This window comes from Salmo salar, chromosome 11, assembly GCF_965601325.2.
Source record: "Salmo salar chromosome 11, fSalSal1, whole genome shotgun sequence".
Lineage (NCBI taxonomy): Eukaryota > Metazoa > Chordata > Actinopteri > Salmoniformes > Salmonidae > Salmo > Salmo salar.
In genome coordinates, this window is record NC_138301.1 from 29,936,158 (window position 1) to 29,956,488 (window position 20,331).

General features: G+C 46.0%; 1 protein-coding gene across 8 annotated transcripts in view; it reads right to left on the reverse strand.

The window, feature by feature from the left end:
- Positions 1 to 7,376: 7,376 nt before the first annotated feature.
- Positions 7,377 to 20,331, reverse strand: part of LOC106592263 (ATP-dependent chromatin remodeler CHD9) — a 128,680-nt gene continuing 115,725 nt past the window's right edge. For 6 of the 8 annotated variants that reach the window (XM_045689299.2, XM_045689302.2, XM_045689298.2 and 3 more), the window contains 15 exons: positions 19,938 to 20,041; positions 19,391 to 19,508; positions 18,966 to 19,023; positions 18,750 to 18,798; positions 15,790 to 16,051; positions 15,424 to 15,629; positions 14,230 to 15,138; positions 13,902 to 14,068; positions 13,418 to 13,687; positions 12,321 to 12,507; positions 11,911 to 12,059; positions 11,350 to 11,583; positions 10,915 to 11,064; positions 10,649 to 10,753; positions 7,377 to 10,197 (listed from right to left, as the gene is read on the reverse strand). In XM_045689299.2, coding sequence (XP_045545255.2) covers positions 9,211 to 10,197; positions 10,649 to 10,753; positions 10,915 to 11,064; positions 11,350 to 11,583; positions 11,911 to 12,059; positions 12,321 to 12,507; positions 13,418 to 13,687; positions 13,902 to 14,068; positions 14,230 to 15,138; positions 15,424 to 15,629; positions 15,790 to 16,051; positions 18,750 to 18,798; positions 18,966 to 19,023; positions 19,391 to 19,508; positions 19,938 to 20,041 — 3,955 coding nt within the window. In that variant the 3' untranslated portion in view covers positions 7,377 to 9,210. The remainder of the gene's footprint in view (positions 10,198 to 10,648; positions 10,754 to 10,914; positions 11,065 to 11,349; positions 11,584 to 11,910; positions 12,060 to 12,320; positions 12,508 to 13,417; positions 13,688 to 13,901; positions 14,069 to 14,229; positions 15,139 to 15,423; positions 15,630 to 15,789; positions 16,052 to 18,749; positions 18,799 to 18,965; positions 19,024 to 19,390; positions 19,509 to 19,937; positions 20,042 to 20,331) is intronic. The other 2 variants (XM_045689304.2, XM_045689303.2) reach the window with 2 other exon arrangements.

Consider the following 20,331-nt stretch of genomic DNA (forward strand, 5'->3'; position numbering starts at 1 on the left):
AGGAAGAAGCCACTGCTCCAAAACCGCCATAAAAAGCCAGGCTACGGTTTGCAACTGCACATGGGGACAAAGATCATACTTTTTGGAGAAATGTCCTCTGGTCTGATGAAACAAAAATAGAACTGTTTGGCCATAATGACCATCATTATTTTTGGAGGAAAAAGAGAGGCTTTCAAGCCAAAGAACACCATCCCAACCGTTAAGCACGGGGTGGCAGCATCATGTTGTGGGGGTGCTTTGCTGCAGGAGGGACTGGTGCACTTCACAAAATAGATGGCATCATGAGGCAAGAAAATTGCAGGGAAATATTGAAGCAACATCTCAAGACATCAGTCAGGAAGCTAAAGCTTGGTTGAAAATGGGTCTTCCAAATGGACAATGACCCCAAGCATACTTCCAAAGTTGTGTCAAAATGGCTTAAGGACAACAAAGGCAAGGTATTGGAGTGGCCATCACAAAGCCCTGACCTCAATCCTATAGAACATTTGTGGGCAGAACTGAAAAAGCTTGTGTGAGCAAGGAGGCCTAGAAACCTGACTCAGTTACACCAGCTCTGTCAGGAGGAATGGGCCACAATTCACCCAACTTATTGTGGGAAGCTTGTGGAAGGCTACCCAAAACGTTTGACCCAAGTTAAACAATTTAAAGGCAATGCTACCAAATACTAATTGAGTGTATGTAAACTTCTGACCCACTGGGAATGTGATGAAAGAAATAAAAGCTGAAATAAATCATTCTCTCTACTATTATTCTGATATTTCGCATTCTTAAAATAAAGTAGTGATCCTAACTGACCTAAGACAGGGAATTTTTACAAGGATTAAATGTCAGGAATTGTGAAAAACTGAGTTTAAATGTATTTGGCTAATGTGAATGTAAACGTCTGACTTCAACTGTATATCGCCAGTGAACAATAAACAACATTGTAATTCTGGATACCTTGAAGTGCCTGTAACTGGGTCAATGTGAAAGAATATGTCACGACTTCCGCCGAAGTCGGTTCCTCTCCTTGTTCGGGCGGCTTCGGCGGTCGGCGTCGCCGGTCTTCTAGCCATCATCGATCCACTTTTCATTTTCCATTTGTTTTATCTTGTCTTCTCACACACCTGGTCTCAATTTCCCTCATTACATGTTGTGTATTTAACCCTCTGTTCCCCCCCATGTCTTTGTGCGGAATTGTTTATTGTAAGTGCACGTTTTCTCTGGTGCGCGACAGGTTTTGTACCCATTTGTTTGTGGTTCTGGTTACCGGTGGTTTTATGAATAAAACTGCTCCGTTGATTACCAAGTTTTCCTCTCCTGTGCCTGATTTCTCTGCCGCCAGTTACACAATCCCTTACAGAATTCCGCACCGCCAATGGAGTCTGCAGGAGCAGGTGCCCCTGGTATAGGGGTGGAGGAGCGCGTCCGGGAGCACACGGCGATGCTCCCCCATCTTGTCACCGCCATGGACCGCGTTGTCCAAACAATGGACCGCTGGGAGAGACAGGGAGTTCTTCCACTGCCTCCACCAGCACAACCGGGGTCTCCACTACTCGCCCCCCCCCCCTCTCCTGGTCCCAGTGGGATTTGTCTCGCCCTTCCCCGGAAATACGACGGGACGGGTGCAGGATGCCAGGGGTTCCTGTTGCAGCTCGACCTATACCTGGCAACCGTCCACCCGGCTCCTTCGGGCCGTGAGAGGGTGTTGGCCCTGGAGTGGGCCAACGCCGTGTGGGGAGAGGGAGATGCGGCATTGGACCAGTTCGAAGAGTTCACAGACTTCGACCACCCACCCAAGGGTAGAGCGGCGGGTGAGCGCCTCTTCCATCTGAGGCAGGGGACGAGGAGCGCCCAGGAGTTCGCCCTGGAGTTTCGGACCCTGGCCGCCGGCGCGGGATGGAACGACAAGGCCCTGATTGACCATTATCGTTGCAGTTTGCGCGAGGACGTCTGTCGGGAGTTGGCCTGCAGAGACACCACCCTCACCTTCGACCAGCTGGTGGACCTATCCATCTGGCTGGACAACCTGCTGGCTACCCGCGGACGTCCATATCAGGGTCTGTCGGTTCCATCCCCCCCCACCACCTCTCTGATACCCATGGAGCTGGGAGGTGCGGTGCGCAGGTTCCAGCTCGTGCACCATCTGTGGCCGCAGAGGTCACACTGCCGGTCGGTGCCGGGTTGGTTCCTCTGGGGATCGAGGCAGCAGGCAGAGCACTCTGGCATCACCCCAGGTGGGCCGGCACCATTCTCACCCAGAGCCCTCTGTTGCACATATGTTTTTGTTTGTTACTTTTCCTGAGTTTTCCCCGCATTCCCAGCATAAGGCGCTCGTCGATTCAGGCGCGGCTGGGAATTTTATAGACAGATTGTTCACCCTTAGTTTAGGGATCCCCATGGTTCCCGTGGCTGTGCCCTTCCCCGTTCATGCCTTAGACAGTCGACCATTAGGGTCAGGGTTGATTAGGGAGGCCACCGCTCCTCTGGGTATGGTGACGCAGGGGGGTCACAAGAAGAGAATTAGTTTCTTCCTAATTGACTCTCCTACGTTTCCCGTGGTGCTAGGCCTACCCTGGTTAGCTTGTCATGACCCCACTGTTTCTTGGCAATGGAGGGCTCTCACGGGGTGGTCGCGAGAGTGTTCGGGGAGGGGTTTAGGGGTTTCCGTTGGTGCTACTACGGTGGAAAGTCCAGATCAGGTCTCCACCGTGCGTATTCCCCCTGAATATGCTGATTTGGCTCTTGCCTTCTCCAAAAAGAAGGCGACTCAATTATCACCCCATCGACGGGGCGATTATGCAATAAATCTCCTGGTAGACACTGCACTTCCCAGGAGTCATGTGTATCCCCTCTCGATCCACTTTTCATTTTCCATTTGTTGTGTCTTGTCTTCTCACACACCTGGTCTCAATTTCCCTCATTACATGTGTATTTAACCCTCTGTTCCCCCCATGTCTTTGTGCGGAATTGTTTATTGTGAGTGCATGTGCACGTTTTCTCTGGTGCGCGACGGGTTTTGTACCCATTTGATTGTGGTTCTGGTTACCGGTGGTTTTATCAATAAAACTGCTCCGTTGATTACCAAGTTTTGCTCTCCTGCGCCTGACTTCCCTGCCGCCAGTTACACTCTCCCTTACAGAATAGAGTAAGACAGGCTTCATGGATAGTCAGAATATGTTTAATAAAAATTATTAAACTTCAATTTCCTCTATATAACTTCATAGAAAGTAATCCAATAAATTACAAATTACTTTTTAAGATGCTTGTCCTCCCCACTACATAACATATTATTCGACTACACAGACCACAACTTGTCCTCCCCACTACATAACATATTATTCGACTACACAGACCACAACTTGTCCTCCCCACTACATAACGTATTATTCGACTACACAGACCACAACTTGTCCTCCCCACTACATAACGTATTATTCGACTACACAGACCACAACTTGTCCTCCCCACTACATAACGTATTATTCGACTACACAGACCACAACTTGTCCTCCCCACTACATAACGTATTATTCGACTACACAGACCACAACTTGTCCTCCCCACTACATAACGTATTATTCGACTACACAGACCACAACTTGTCCTCCCCACTACATAACGTATTATTCGACTACACAGACCACAACTTGTCCTCCCCACTACATAACGTATTATTCGACTACACAGACCACAACTTGTCCTCCCCACTACATAACGTATTATTCGACTACACAGACCACAACTTGTCCTCCCCACTACATAACGTATTATTCGACTACACAGACCACAACTTGCAAATTTTGTAACTGTCCAGGAAACAACCAAAGAAAAACAAGAACAGACTTGATGACTTTGGGATATTATCAAGCTTGAAACAAAAATACAATGCCAATAATCTATTTTCGTCATTTCAGCAACTACTTTACCCAAAATGAAAATTGTAATTAACGTGTAGTAGTGTGTGCTTTATTAGTCTCTGTCGGTTGCATATTGGTCATTTCATTGTGCCAGTGATGCGAGTCTATGACTGCTTCTAATCAGTCAGTTCAGCACTGTAGATGTATGTGACATAGGGAGACCTATAACAAACTACCAGAAATATCTAATCATAATACATAAGAAAAACATATATATTGTTCCATCTTTAGTCAAATACTGCTCTCCCCTCAGTACTAACATTTCAACTTAAACAGAGCTATCGGTCTGTCTATAGCAAATTAAGCAGGCTTCTTGTCACACTAGTAGGAATGAATCCATGCCTGTTGTCTGCCTGTTGGGTCTGAAAATAAAGCCTGCTAAAACAATCATATTTGGGTGAATATTGTAACCTGGAAGCAGCAAAGGCTGGGCTTCTGCCTAAGGGCACTGGTAGTTCTATGGATAGAGTAGGTATGAGGTGGAACAAAATGACAGTTGAAGGTTGTTCTATTGAATTCACTAGGCTTGTGAGACCTAGTGGTCGGAACCAGCCCAAACTAAAGTGGCTAACTGACAATGTTAAAAAATCTATTTATGTTGACATTCAGGAAGAGTAACAACCTGGCTGTCTCTGAGTTTACACACAGAAACCATGGTAAAGGACATCATAGGTGAATGTGGAAAACAAAACACCTTTAAAGTAAATGTTATTTCAGTGAGTGGAGTGTCTTCATCAGTCTTGGTTTAGACAACAGGGCAGGGTTGTCTGTCTGGTGGGCTTGTATATGTTGATGAATGGGTTCAATATAGGCTCAGTGAACAGCTAAATGAAGGCTGAAAGAGACTAAATGAATGTCTCTACCACAGATGTAACCTGTTGTGACGTTTCATTGTCACCATGTTAAATAAAACGTTCCATTCCTCTTCAAGATCATTTCCAAATGTGTGTCTGCCTAGCAGTCCAACGTGTACCGACAGCTCTCCTACACGGTGCTGTATCAATCAGCACTGTTCCACTAAACATCATTACAAATGGTACTTAGGGTATACTGAATTCCAGTCTCAGTGTCTCCCTTGGTTACCACGAGGATGAGCACAGATGAGCCATGTCATATGGTAATGAATAAATACACCGCCATTGAGCCGTAGAAAATAAGGAACATAAAACATCTATCTGTTAAATCACATCAGATACTGACTGGAAGTTGAGTGAGAAAGTGAGGGTGTGAAATACACAGAGGTACAGCGAGCGTAAGGACACTTCTACATCTATCAGTCTGTCTGCAGATCAAGTAATCAGTGGATTGATCAGTAAGACATATGGAGAAATGAACTAACCTGGTGAAACCAGAATGAACAATGTGTTTAGTGATGAAACAGCATATCAGTTTGGATTCCAGGCTAGAAATTAACACTTTAAAGCCTCCAATTCCCATGAAACAGAGAGATCATAGTCAGCAAAGCAGCTCAGTTCTAAAGGAAGGTCTGGATATTCAGTCTTACTCAAGCCTAAACTTAACCTACCATAGCCAACCCAATACTATTCAGAATCACTGCAATTGATGTATAAACTATGCTTTTCAACAGTCAATTATGAAAATAATTTTGATGACTCAGTAATCTACAATTATATCAGAGACAATACAAACCCCCGTGGTCCCTCAATACACATACGGTGTAGCTACTTCGTTACTGGTTGATGATAGCAAGGTAATTCAACACAACAGGGACACACTGTGTTCAGAATGGAAGACTACAGACATCACCCACAGTCAGAGCTCATTGGAGATTCTTCAGCTCACTCGATAGCAGAAGGCGGCACTACGAGTGGAACACAGATACTGATGGGCTTTTAAAGTATTAAAGATGACTCGGGGTGTTGATTATACCATGTTGACTATACCAGCAGTCACTGTTTATGTGACTTCACTTTTGGTTGTTGAACCCAATGCTCTAGCCTCCCCAATACACACCACCATACACAATGGCCGATTGATGCTGCACCGCATGGGACACAATCAGTACAGAGCCTGAAGAACACACTGACTCAGCCAAAACGGAAAGAAACGCCCACGCAAACAAACACACACAGCCAGAACACAGTGAGTGGGTAGTCTCTCTCGCAGACTCAAGGCGCTGGAAGAGACTAAGCGAGTGGAAGCTCTCAAGAGTATGCCATGAAGAACACATATTCCAGCGGGGACGAATGAGCCAGCCTTGCCAATACACACACAACAGGATGTATTCGCAGTGAACTTAATCCCTTCCATACTCTGCTGAGGTAACGATGCAGTCAAAACACCGAGGTGAAATTGTGTCTTTTCTGTCCCAGCGAGAGCAGCATTTGGCACAGCCTTGCTGTCAGTTTGCTATCCTTTCAGTCCTTAGGGGAGTAGGCCCAACTGGTTATGTGCTAGCGAGTGTAATATGGGAAACTAAAGTGCACCTCAGTGTCAAAAGAACTATGTGTGTTGGTTGTGCGAGACAGGCAGGCGAGACTACATTCCAAAATGCACACTAGCATACTACTTAGAATGAATGCTCAATACATTGCTTCATTCAAATAACTACCGTAAATTCCGGACTATAAGCCGCAACTTTTTTCCCAGGCTTTGAACCTCGCGGCTTAAACAAGGACGCGGCTAATATATGGATTTTTCCCGCTTTCAATTTTTTTTCTCAAAAAAAAACGCATTCTGTGACGTACTCAGTTTTTTGGCGGCATGAAGCTTTCATTAGACCAATGACATTGCCGAACGGGTTAAGGTCAAACAACTTTTCTGTTTACTGTTTAGATTAAATCGAGCGCTCTCAAACTTCCCATCATTCTGATTACGGTAGTCATTTTGTCACACTCATCATGGCAAAGACACGGAGAAATGCATATGATGCAGCTTTCAAGTTGAAGGCGATTGATCTGGCTGTTGGAAAAGGAAATAGAGCTGCTGCACGGGAGGTTGGTCTTAATGAGTCGACAATAAGACGTTGGAAACAGCAGCGTGAGGAATTGACCCAGTGCAAAAAGACAACTACCGGTAAAGCTTACTGCTAATTTTTAATTTTTTGTTACAAGCCGTGTTTCGTTAAAGCCTGTGTAAAGTTAATTTGTTTCAATGTACCGGTAGGCACCTGCGGCTTATAGACATGTGCGGCTTATTTATGTTCAAAATAATACTTTTTAAAAAATTCAGTGGGTGCGGTTTATATTCAGGTGCGCTTAATAGTCCGGAAATTACGGTATGTTAGTGTGGACATTGGAACAGAGACTGAACACCTCTCCCTTGTGTGAGAAACATGGCTGATGAAGGATCTACATCTTCAGTCACATTCATTAGCTGCCCGAGTTATTGCTGACTTTTCCAAACGTATGATCCGCAAAGTATACTGTAAGTGTCAAGAAGAAAACCTGTAAAAGTATTTACAAAATAAAGCTCAAGGTCTTTTCCTCCCACTACAAAATATATTAAGAGTACAGCTCAGCAGAGAGCGTATATTTATTTCCTCTTTTTTAATAAAATTAAATCCCAACATGATAATTACAATAATGCCATTTTGATTTCTTTTTCTCAGTTTGTTGCAATTGTACATCAATGTGTGTAGGCCTAATACAAGTTCACAAAGTTCAGAAATCTACTAAAGTTTGACATGCAAAATGTCTCTCAAAACAAGATTGTACCTTTTTGAACAAACACTGAAAGTTCATTTCAGTTTCTCCTAGGTCATGGTTCTTCTTTTTTCACTTTTGTAGTCTTTATTACACAACATTTTAGTTCATTTTCTGTATTTACATGAAAAGAAATCACAATGTAAGTGCAGGGAAATCCATATATATGTGTAATATATACAGTACTAGTCAAAAGTTTGGACACACCTTCTCATTCCAGGGTTTTTCTATATTTTTACTATTTTCTACATTGTAAAATAAAAGTGAAGACATCAAAACTATGAAATAACACATATGGAATCATGTAGTAACCAAAAAATTGTTAAACAAATCCAAATATATTTTATATTTGAGATTCTTCAAAGTAGCCACCCTTTGCCTTGATGACAGCTTTGCACACTCTTGGCATTCTGTCAACAACCAGCTTCATAAGGTAGTCCCCTGGAATGCATTTCAATTAACAGGTGTGCCTTGTTAAAAGTTAATTTGTGGAATTTCTTTCTTTCTTAATTCGTTTGAGCCAAACAGTTGTGTTGTGACATGGTAGGGGTGGAACAGCTCAAATGAGCAAATAGAAATGACAGTCCATCATTACTTTAAGACATGAAGGTCAGTCAATACGGACATTTTCAAGAACTTTGAAAGTTTCTTTAAGTTCAGTGGCAAAAACCATTAAGCTGGCTCTCATGATGACCGCCACAGGACAGGAAAGGAAGAAACAGAGTTACCTCAGCTGCAGAGGATCCGTTCATTAGAGTTAACTGCACCTCAGATTAGAGCCCAAATGAATGCTTCATTCAGTCACATCTCAACATCAACTGTTCAGAAGAGACTGAATCAGGCCTTCATGGTCGAATTTCTGCAAAGAAACTACTACTAAAGGACACCAGTAAGAAGAAGAGACTTGCTTGGGCCAAGAAACATGAGCAATGGCTATTAGACCGGTGGAAATCCTACCTTTGGTCTGATGAGATAATCTCTGCATGTGTGGTTCCCACCGTGAAGCATGGAGGAGGAGGTGTGATGGTATGGGGGTGTTATGCTGGTGACACTGTGATTTATTTAGAATTCAAGGCACACTTAACTAGCTTGGCTACCACAGCATTCTGCAGCGATCCTCTATCACATCTGGTTTGCGCTTAGTGGGACTATTATTTGTTTTTCTACAGGACCATGACCCAAAATACACCTCCAGGCTGTGTAAGGGCTATTTGACCAAGGAGAGTGATGGAGTGCTGCATCAGATGACCTGGCCTCCACAACCACCCGACCTAACCCAATTGAGATGGTTTGTGATGAGTTGGACCGCAGAGTGAAGGAAAAGCAGCCAACAACTCCTTCAAGACTGTTGGAAAAGCATTCCAGGAGAAGCTGGTTGAGAGAATGCCAAGAGTGTGCAAAGCTGTCATCAAGGCAAAGGGTGGCTACTTTGAAGAATCTAAAATTTGTTGAACAATGTTTTGGTTACTACACGATTCCATGTGCTATTTCATAGTTTTGATGTCTTCACTATTATTCTACAATGCAGAAAATAATAAAAATAAAGAAAAACCCTTGAATGAGTAGGTGTGTCCAAACTTTTGACTGGTACTGTATGTGTGTACATTTCTAATAGATACATAAATATATTTATATATTCATTAGTCTCAGTCTTCATCGCTGGAGTCTGATGACCCATCAGATGATGAAGAAGAGCTCCCAGACTCTGATGAAGAAGATGACTCCGCCTTCCCCGAGCCTTCTGGACCACTGTTCTCCTCCTTGTGTTCCCCTGACTCCTCCCTCTTGTCACCAAGACCCTCCTCTTCCTGGCGCTCTGGTGTTCTCCTTGGCGACAGAGGTTTTGAGGGGGCGGTCTTAGAGGTCTTAGTGGGCTTGTGGGGTTTGTGGTCACTGTTTGAGTCACTGTGTGGTGGCTGTGTGGTGGACACAGGAAGGTTAAGGCCTGGAGTGAGAAGCATCCCTGGGTAAAGCATACTGGAAAGTAACAAGGGGTTAAGAGACAGAGGGTGACTGGAGGCTGCCTGGGCAGCAGAAGCACTTAGTGGGGTGGTGGAGGAGGTGGTGGCAGAGGAACTGGAGGGGGAATGGACACTGGGGATGCGGCCGTCCCCGTCCCTGCTTTGACCTTCTGTCCTTTCACCTTTGGTGTCCGAGGTGTGGGAGGAGGAGGGGGCTTTGGAGGAGGCAGACGAGGGCTCCCCTCCTCCTCCTTCTCTGCTTCCCTTCTTCCTCTTCCTCTGCTCAGCTCCCCCCGTGGCATCCTGTGGGGGCTTCCCCAGCAGACCCCCCATGTTCAGGAGGTTGGGAAGCCCAGCCATGCCAGAGAGCATCGTGGGAAACATGGCGGCCAGGTTGTTAGCATCGGTGGGCAGGCCCATGAGGCCGGCAGTGAGCTGCAGTGACTGGAGACTTTGGAGGTTCTGCTGGAAGGCCTGTAGACTAGATAGATCCATGCCAGAGAGGAGGCCGTTGGCCAGCAGGGGGTTGAGGCCCAGGGATGGGCCCCCCTGGTTGGCTGTAGCTGCAGCCTTGGCCAGGGCGCTCTTGGGCCTCCGTCCACGCCGACTCACCTCCTCTGGTACGATGGGTCCTGTCAGGATCCGGTCAAACATGCTCTCTGGGAGGTAGCCCTGAAGGACAGACAGAGAAACACAGGGTTATAGCACTCTAATCAACAACTTCATTAGATAACTACAGTTAGAAACTGGGTAGTTCCAGCCCTGAATGCTGATTGGCAGACACCCGTGGTATATCAGACCGTATACCACGGGTATGACAAAACATGTATTTTTACTACTCTAATTACATTGGTAACCAGTTTATAATAGCAATAAGGCACCTCAGGGGTTTGTGGTATATGGCAAACCATATTGTGCTGTGCATAAGAACAGCCCTTAGCCGTGGTATATTGGCCATATACCTGACCCCCTTGGGCCTTATTGCTTAACTATACCACAGTTACTGCACTGACAACTTGCCAAGCTAGATACATGTAGTTCTATTATTCCTCTTTTATACACGTGAAGTAGACTTGTGGGATGTTCTACAGCATATGAAGGAGGTAAAGGCTATCAGACTTACCGACTGCTTGACGACGTCGGCCCACTCTGGTGGAACCCCGTACTCTGGGTTCTCCTGAAGGAACCGACACAGGTCCTTTAGAGGGGGGGCGAAGGCCCCACCAACCTGGGGAGAGGAGGGGAGGACAACATGAGACACACACACACACACACACACCACACACACACACACACACACACACACACACACACACACACACACACACACACACACACACACACACACACACACACACACACACACACACTAGTCTACTGCCGCCTCACCTTGCGTGCATTTCTCCTGTTGATGATCTGGACCCTCTCCTCTCCTGTCAGACTGTTGACATCGATCTTGTTGGGGTTTCTGCAGCGATGCCTCTTCTGTTTGGGTCTACCATCCTGCTGGAACTGCTCCAGCTGCATCTTATTCACTCCCTGAGGAGGAGAAGAGAGGGTCAGGGATACAGAGGTTCAATTACAGGACTACATCCAAAACAATATCTACTGTCAATGGAAATCATGGTGGGGGTCAATTGCATTTTGATTCAAATTGCAAATGGAATTTCTGTTTATGTCATGAACTGACTGAATGGAATTGTCCATAACCCTGGCGGATGTCTATTGTAGTTGTACAGTATATTCACAGCCCTTAATAAACCCTGAGTTAGGGATAGAGGAATGGAGAATCAGAGGGTGAGGAAGAGGAAGGGAGGGACTTACAGGGATGAAGGCCCCTGTGTCGGCCACAAAGCCTGGGTGTTCTTTTAGCCACAGCTCCAGCTCCCTCCTCTTGGGGGCATCGTCTCCGGCCAGACGGGTCCCATCTTTCAGGTTGATGACAGAGACCCTGCTCTCTGTGTCCATAGGGCCCTGGCCCCCTAGGGGGTTACCCTGCCCTGAGGCAATAGACAGCCCAGTGCCAGCCTGAATCATACCACCCCACGCCGGGGGCACCTGGAGATGCAGGGTAGACATCATCCCATCAGTGAATATCAAGTGGCTAGTGTTTGTATAGGCATGCTACCCCTCATACAGCCTCCTATACTTCAGTACACACACTAAATCCTATATTTTATTTTCACTTCCTAGGTAAACACATTTAGGCATACTCTTCAAACTTTAAATATCTCTTAAAACCATGCAATCACATGTAGCTTTCCAGTACCCAGTGTTTAAGGACTAAATGTTGAAGGACCTAAGGTGGCAAGATAGGAGTGAGAGGATTGACAGGGAAGACGTAGAGCAACAAAGAGAAGAGAGAAAAGTAAATTAAGATCTTACGCTTTCAGGCACGGCTGGTCCTCTTTTCCTGTTCATAAAGAGCAGGTCCATCCCCTCCACATTCTTCCTCCTTCCTCTCCTCCTCTTCACCACCGGCTGGCCGTCCATACCGCCGTTCAGCTTCATCTGACCAACCAGACCTGTAGAGGCTGGAAACACACAAACAACGTGTCCCAGATTAAAACAGAAGACTAAAGCAGTACACACCACCACAATCATGAATGTACAACATATGGGGAAATGTATCTTTGCTGCCATCTAGTGATACCAAATAAAAAGCACACAGTTTAGCTTTGAGATTTCTCATGAAGGGTATTCTTTACCAGACAGGTATGAACTTTCAACTGTATAAACTAACAATACATTGCTGTAAAAACAGGACTTTGTGGTCAGCCCTAGTCTGTATGTACCCTGTGGGAAGCTGGCAACCTGGGGCTTGGTGAAGTCAGCCAGACTGGTGTCTGAGGCACTCTGGAGCTCATGGAGCCTTGTAAGGTACTGCTGCTGGCTCAGGGGCCCCTCCTCAGGCTCCAGGGGCCTCTTCAGGGGCTGGCCGGGCCCCTGCTTCTGGAAGGTCAGCTTCAAACCACCCTCCTGCTGCAGAGAGAGGGGCGGTCAGTCAATTATACAGAAACACAAGTTCACACTGTCTGATGGCATTGGAGCCCCTTCTACAGAAAGAAAACTAACCAAAACATAACAGAAAAAGGGGAGGGGGTCTAAGTGCTTGTTTTGATTTTCACTGCATTGGCACAATACTTTGTTGACTTGTAAGGCTTCGCTCTAAGAGCATTCTGTATTCTTGGAAGTTGGAAGTAGGGATAGTTATGGGTAGGGACACAGCATATACTGTAGCAGCTAGAAGCATACAGGGTAAGTTGTCTATGCAATGTCAGGAGTTTACTGAAGGACTATGTCACAGGGCTGCAGCTTTCAGCATATTCCTTATTAAGGTCAAGATTCCAGCCAAACTGGTCAGGAAAGCCCCAGCAACCCTGTAGCAGCAGTCAGTGGCCATTTTATTGAATATTTGACACAAATGCTCCTCCCTCTGTTGTTATGGCAATGTGGGCTCATAGCTAGCTACTGTAGTATTAAAGCAAGCACGAAGCAGGCCTGCATGGTTAATAGCCCAGCTGCTATCAGCCCCATTAGAGACAGAACACCCACAGTACTAGAGCCCCATCACAATCCCCCACAATAGCGAGCCAGCCCCATCTCAATCAGATGAACCCTCTCAAACCTCAGTGTCTCTCCATACTAAGCTTCTTATTAGCTTCCCATCCATGAATGACTGATTTATGTAAAAATGTCATTACAGCCCAAATCCCAATCCACATAGAGTGGGTAGAAATTAAAGAGGGTATTACTATTAAACAAATCAGTGTTGTAGGCAGCAGCCAAAACAACAAAATCACAATCCCCAACAAAACATGCTGAAACACCGCAATTAGGCTTTGGAGTGGTGTGGGGTCCTACGAGAGGGGAGTAACGGAAATCAACATACTTCATTCATTTTCACTGAGAACTCCTTTTCTCCTGCAACATGCTTCTTCACCTTTGAACCCTGAGGGGAGGCAGAGGGGTCCTCTGAGGCCGAGGCGGAAGCTGAGCAGAGGTTGCTGTTGTTGTTGGCCGCAGCTGCATTGTCCAGCAGCTTGGTGGTGTAGAAGGAGGCTACGGCCCCTCCTGCCTCGTACGACCGCCGGGCCCCCGGCCACTTCCCCTTCAGCACTGCTTGGCAGATACTGTCCAGACGGTTGATCATCACACGGTCCTACAGGGGGATAGGGGACATTATAAAACAAGTTGTTTGGATCCTGGATGCTGATTGGCTTTTGCCTGGACTATATCGTCTGGTGGAAGGATGAAATAAAACTGGATTATCGTGAGCAACACCCTCCTAAGGGCTGTTTCAACATGGTTGGGATTCTCAGGAAACTAACTCAGGCTAGAACTGAAACACAAAGAGGTTTGGTGTGTGTGTTTACCTTGGGCCAGTAGGATGCAGCCAGCATGTATCCTCCCTGGAAGGGGTGGTGGTGTGAGTTGTTGCTGCCGTTCTCTGTCACGTGGCTGTCCTGCATCTCATCCTGAGTGGTGCTGAGAGACGCCACACTGTCTTCGTCAAATCCCTTCACACTGGCCACTGTCGGGACTGGAAGAACATGCAATATAACTCTACTTTAGAAAACCTCAAAATATACAACACAATTTTAGACAGCCTAACAACTTTGGCAAAATTACAACATTGATTGCCTCAACGGTACTGTAAAAGTCTTTCACTGCAAGAACCATAAGAATAATAGCAGCACTCACCCTTGGTCTTTCCTTCCTCTCCCTCACTCTCACTGTCAACAGAGGAAGATGAAGATGAGGAAGAGGAAGATGAGGAGCCTGATGAGCAGGATGAAGATGAAGAGGAGCTTGATCCGGAGCGTGAGGAGGAAGAGGACGACGATGACGATGATGAAGAAGATCGTGATGAAGAGCTGGAGGAGGAGCCGTCCGAGTCGGAGTCTGACGCTGCGGAGGCGGCTCGTCTGGCCTCTCTTCGACTTCTTTTATTGGCTTTCTTCTCTTTCCTGGCGGCTGAGTTGGGCGTGAGTGGCTTGGTCCGTGCCGCCACCATGTGGCTCTCGTTCTCTCCTTTCACCACCCCCAGGTCAGGCTTCTCCTCTATCCCTGTAGGGGTGAGAGGGGCAGGCTGGGGACTCCACCTCTCCCCCTCCACCTGACCCCCTCTCTCCATGCTCTCCTCCCCCTCCGAGAGAGGTTCTTCTTTGGGCACTGCCCCTGGGATGTCCTCCCTCTCCCTCTGGGCTGGGGCAGGCACAGGGCACTCTGCCAAGGCTGGGTCTCTACTAGCCTGGTACTGGGGGTTCAGGAGCGGAGTAGGGGTCTGGGATGGCTGTTGGACTCCTTTATTCTGGCTGTAGTTGCGCTGGGCAGCCATGAAGCAGAGCTCTGGGTCTCGGAGGATGTGGTAGTCTGTGCGGCTGACGCCGTGCTTGGCGGCCCCGATTAGGAGGTCTCGGTCGTGGGTACCGGTCTCCCACCACACGGGCAGGTCTGAGCCCAGCTGGCACAGGGGCAGGCGCTCATAGAGCAAGGGGTGGCGCAGGACCTGTTCCCTGACCTGGCGTAGCAGCTCTACTCTGTAGAGGGTACGAGATGCACGCTCCTCTGTGATGGGCTGAATGGACAGAGAGGGGTCCACCGCTGTGTCTAGAGAGAGGGAGAGAGAATAAGGCTGTCCTGCATAATTCATACATCTGTGTTTGCATTTTGTGTGAACTCATTCCACTCGCTGTTTAACTTTCCATTGATCGTTAACCTTATCACTTGCTTGTTTCCCCAGCATTTCCTTAAATCATTAACCTTGACATACTGTAGCACATTATCAGAAGGTATTAGTAAGCACACAACTCCTCTAATAAACATCACAGTATACAGCTTATAAGTATATTGACTTCCACACCCTTTCTACAGGTGGCACAGCACCTCTCTCACCTCCTTCTCTGGGTGGCAGGCGACACACTCTCCTGCACATGGCAGTGAAGGCCCACAGGTACTTCTGCAGACTCTCGTCTGTCTTCTTGTGCAGCCGAGCCATGGCTCTGAACTTGGTCCAGTCGAAACGGCCCAGGTCTGGGTCAAACACCACACCAAAGGTAGACACCACACGGTAGAAATCAGCTTCCTCTCGCCTCGTCCATCTGGGGAGAGGGAGGGAGAGAGAAACAGAGAGAAAGAAAAATAGGGGTAGAGATAGAGATATACACAGAGAGAGGGAGGAGAGAACGAAGGAGACAGTGGTATAAGTTATAGACCGTGGCTAACTTTACGTTTCTGTCCAGGCCTTGCAGCTTCACTCACCTCTGCTGGCGTTCTATCTTGGCGGCCATCTTGGGGTTGATAGTGTCGTTGAGGGTGGGTGGCAGGGGGCACAGTGAGGGCGTGACCTGGGTGGTGTGCTGGGTCTGGGTCTGGTGGATGTGGAGGATCTGTCTGGACTTGGTGAAGCGCTGAGAGGCTGTGATCAGACGTCTCAGTCTGGCTGTTAGTACTGAGGAGGAGGGCCAGTAGGCAGCATCTCCTCCTCCTCCACCTAACCCCTCCATCATCACTGGAGCACCCTCTGGAGAGCACACATACATAACACACACATTGTTTAACCAGGGAGAACACTTTTTAAGTTGTTTTATAGTAGTGGAAGAAGTTGTAGTAGTTTCAGCAGTAGTAGCACTAGTAGTAGTTGTTGTTGTAATAGTAGTGACTGGTAATAGTAGTACTGGTGGTGACTGGTAGTAGTAGTAGTACTAGTAGTAGTAGTAGTAGCAGTGACTGGAAGTAGTAGTGGTGACTGGTAGTAGTAGCAGTGACTGGTAGTAGTAGTAGTAGTGGTGACTGCTAGTAGTAGTACTGGTCTAGAGGTCGACCGATGAATCGGAATGGCCGATTAATTAGGGCCGATTTCAAGTTTTCATAACAATCGGTAATCGGTATTTTTGGCCACTGATTTGCAGATTATTATTTTTTTTTAACACACCTTTATTTAACTAGGCAAGTCAGATTAAGAACACATTCTTATTTTCAATGACGGCCTAGGAACGGGGGTTAACTGCCTTGTTCAGGGGGGATTCGTTTTTGCAACCGTCTGGTTACTAGTCCAACGCTGTAACCACCTGCCTTACATTGCACTCCACGAGGAGCCTGCATGGCAGGCTGACTACCTGTTACGCGAGGGCAGCAAGAAGCCAAGGTAAGTTGCTAGCTAGCATTAAACTTATCTTATAAAAAACTATCAATCTTAACATAATCACTAGTTAACTACACATGGTTGATGATATTACTAGTTTATCTAATGTGTCCTGCGTTACATATAATCGATACGGTGCCTGTTAATTTCTCTTCGAATCATAGCCTACTTCGACAAATGGGTGATGATTTAACAAGTGCATTTGCGAAAAAAATCACTGTTGTTGCACCAATGTACCTAACCATAAACATCAATGCCTTTCTTTAAAATCAATACACAAGTATATATTTTTAAACCTGCATATTTAGTTAATATTGCCTGCTAACATGAAATTGTGTCACTGCTCTTGCGTTCATTGCCTGGCTCGTTGCGAACTAATTTGCCAGAATTTTACGTAATTATGACATACCATTGAAGGTTGTGCAATGTAACAGGAATATTTAGACTTAGGGATGCCACCCGTTAGATAAGATACGGACCGGTTCCGTATTTCACTGAAACAAAAACAAATTTTTGTTTTCGAGATGATAGTTTCCGGATTCGACCATATTAATGACCTAAGGCTCGTATTTCTGTGTGTTTATTATATTATAATTAAGTCTATGATTTGATAGAGCAGTCTGACTGAGCGGTGGTAGGCACCAGCAGGCTCGTAAGCATTCATTCATACAGCACTTTCGTGCGTTTTGCCAGCAGCTCTTCGCAATGCATTGCGCTGTTTATGACTTCAAGCCTGTCAACTCCCAAGATTAGGCTGGTGTAACCGATGTGAAATGGCTAGCTAGTTAGCGGGTGCGCGCTAATAGCGTTTCAAACGTCACTCGCTCTGAGACTTGGGAGTGGTTGTTCCCCTTGCTCTGCATGGGTAACGCTGCTTCGAGGGTGGCTGTTGTCGATGTGTTCCTGGTTCGAGCCCAGGTAGGAGCGAGGAGAGGGACGGAAGCTATACTGTTACACTGGAAATACTAAAGTGCCTATAAGAACATCCAATAGTCAAAGGTATATGAAATACAAATCGTATAGAGAGAAATAGTCCTATAATTCCTATAATAACTACAACCTAAAACTTCTTACCTGGGAATATTGAAGACTCATGTTAAAAGGAACCACCAGCTTTCATATGTTTCCATGTTCTGAGCAAGGCACTTAAACATTAGCTTTCTTACATGGCACATATTGCACTTTTACTTTCTTCTCCAACACTTTGTTTTTGCATTATTTACATTTTACATTTTAGTCATTTAGCAGACGCTCTTATCCAGAGCGACTTACAGTAGTGAATGCATACATTTCATTTCATGCATTTTTTTTTGTGCTGCCCCCCCGTGGGAATCGAACCCACAACCCTGGCGTTGCACACACCATGCTGGCGTTGCAAACACCATGCTCTACCAACTGAGCCACAGGGAAGACCTGTGGCTATTTAAACCAAATTGAACATGTTTCATTATTTATTTGAGGCTAAATAGATTTTATTGATGTATTATATTAAGTTAAAATAAGTGTTTGTTCAGTATCCTTGTAATTGTCATTATTACAAATAAATAAATAAAAAAAAATCGACCGATTAATCGGTATTGGCTTTTTGTGGCCCTTCAATGATCGGCATCGGTGTTGAAAAATCATAATCGGCCGACCAATAGTACTGGTGGTGACTGGTAGTAGTAGTAGTAGTAGTAGTGACGGTAGTAGTAGTAGTAGTAGTAGTAGTAGCAGTGACTGGTAGTAGTAGTAGTGACTGGTAGTAGTAGTAGTAGTAGTAGTAGTAGTGACTGGTAGTAGTAGTAGCAGTGACTGGTAGTAGTAGTAGTGACTGGTAGTAGTAGTAGTAGTAGTGACAGTAGTAGTAGTGACATGTAGCAGTAGTAGTAGTAGCAGTGACTGGTAGTAGTAGTGACTGGTAGTAGTAGTGCCTGGTAGTAGTAGTAGTGACTTGTAGTAGCAGTATTTGTAATAGTAGTAGTGACTAGTAGTGGTGGTAGTAGTGACTTGTACTAGATATAGTAATATGATGTGTATTGGTTGTGATAGTACAAAAGCTGAGTAGAAAGAGACTGAATAGAAAGATGTAACTGACCTCCAGGGTTGTCTGTGACAACCAGGTCTCCAGGAGAGGAGGCGTCATCCTATGGAGGAGAGAAGTGTGTGTTCAAACACGACACAATAACACTCAAAACAACCTGTATTGTCTAGTCTCTACAGGGGCAGAGAATACACATGCCAGTCAGTGTGTACAGCAGCCTTATCTGTTGCTGTGCTGGCTCTGTTCTGCCCCCGTTCGCTGTGGCCTCACCTCCATATCGTCCTTCAGCAAGGCTGGGGCAGGCTTGTATTCTGGGTCATCCACGTCTCTGCAAACACAGATAACAACCGTCAGTCAGTCAGCCAGCCAGCCAGTAAGTCAGCCAGTTATTCAGTCAGTCAGCAAGGGCCACACAAGGTAACAGACAGGGGAACTTGCAGGCAGCTCCTAACAGCTCTGAACTAAACACGGACTCAGATTCACTTCAGAAAAGGTTTTTACAATAATATCAGTTTCTGGTTTCTTCCCTTCTATCATAGCTTTATGACTGGTTATAAAAAGTGTTACAACAACTGAAACTTTTTAAGTGTGTCATTGTGTGTCTAAGCCCTGTCTGACTCAGTGGAGGAGACCGACAAGCTAACTAGCTGACTCAGTCAATCAGTCAGTCAGCCATGATGTGTAATGTTACCTACCCATCCATGAAGTCATTGGCTCTCTGTTCAGCAGCGATGGCCTTCTCGTCTGGCCGGCCCACCCGCTCTAGGAAGCAGAGGGCAGGGTCTGCACGCACCGTGTTGTACTTCTCATAACCTGTATGAGTGGACCACAGTGGAGAGGTAAGCAAACAGAGGTTAAAACTTGGAAACTTGAAGAGATAAAAAACAAACATACAGCTGGCCACTTTCCCCCAAAGGTGAGTGTGACAGCTGTCATCCAGTGTAAACTACATCCCCATGGAAGAACATGAAAACACCTACAGTGCATTTCCCACATGACACTAACTCAGAATTGTACATACTACACCGTATTTGATGAATTCCCCCCTGACCCTTTTTGCCTCTCTACATTTGTCTAGGCTCTGTTCCTATATCCATTCTAGTAAACCCACTTAGAATACATGCCCTATACATAACTTTATAATAAGTGTTATGTTAGTATCGTAGCCCTAGTATCACACATTCTAGATGTCTCAGGCCTGTGGGTCAGTTAGTACATCCCTGTTCTCTGTTGTCGACTCACCGTGCTTGTAGACCCCCAACAGCAGACACTTGTCAGAGATGTTGTCCCACCACAGGGCTGGTAGCTCAGAGCTGTCGGGCTCAGGAACCCAGATCTTGATCTCACTGATGAGGAGGAGGGGGCGTGGACAGAACACATCATGACAGGAGGAACAGGTCTATATGTTTAGCATGGGGGACTCATGGGTACTATGACAGCATACATAGATTCTCAGATAAGCAACAGCGTGGTACAGCCAAAACCATGAGCTCCGATAAGACTTTTAGGTCAGCATCAAGGCTGAAAATGTGTCTGGGGACTAAAAATAACTCAACGTTTTTCCTCACCCACTTCTGTATACCCTCCTCAATAGTATTGGTTCTGAGAAGCTGCTGATCCATCTTTCAACAGCAGG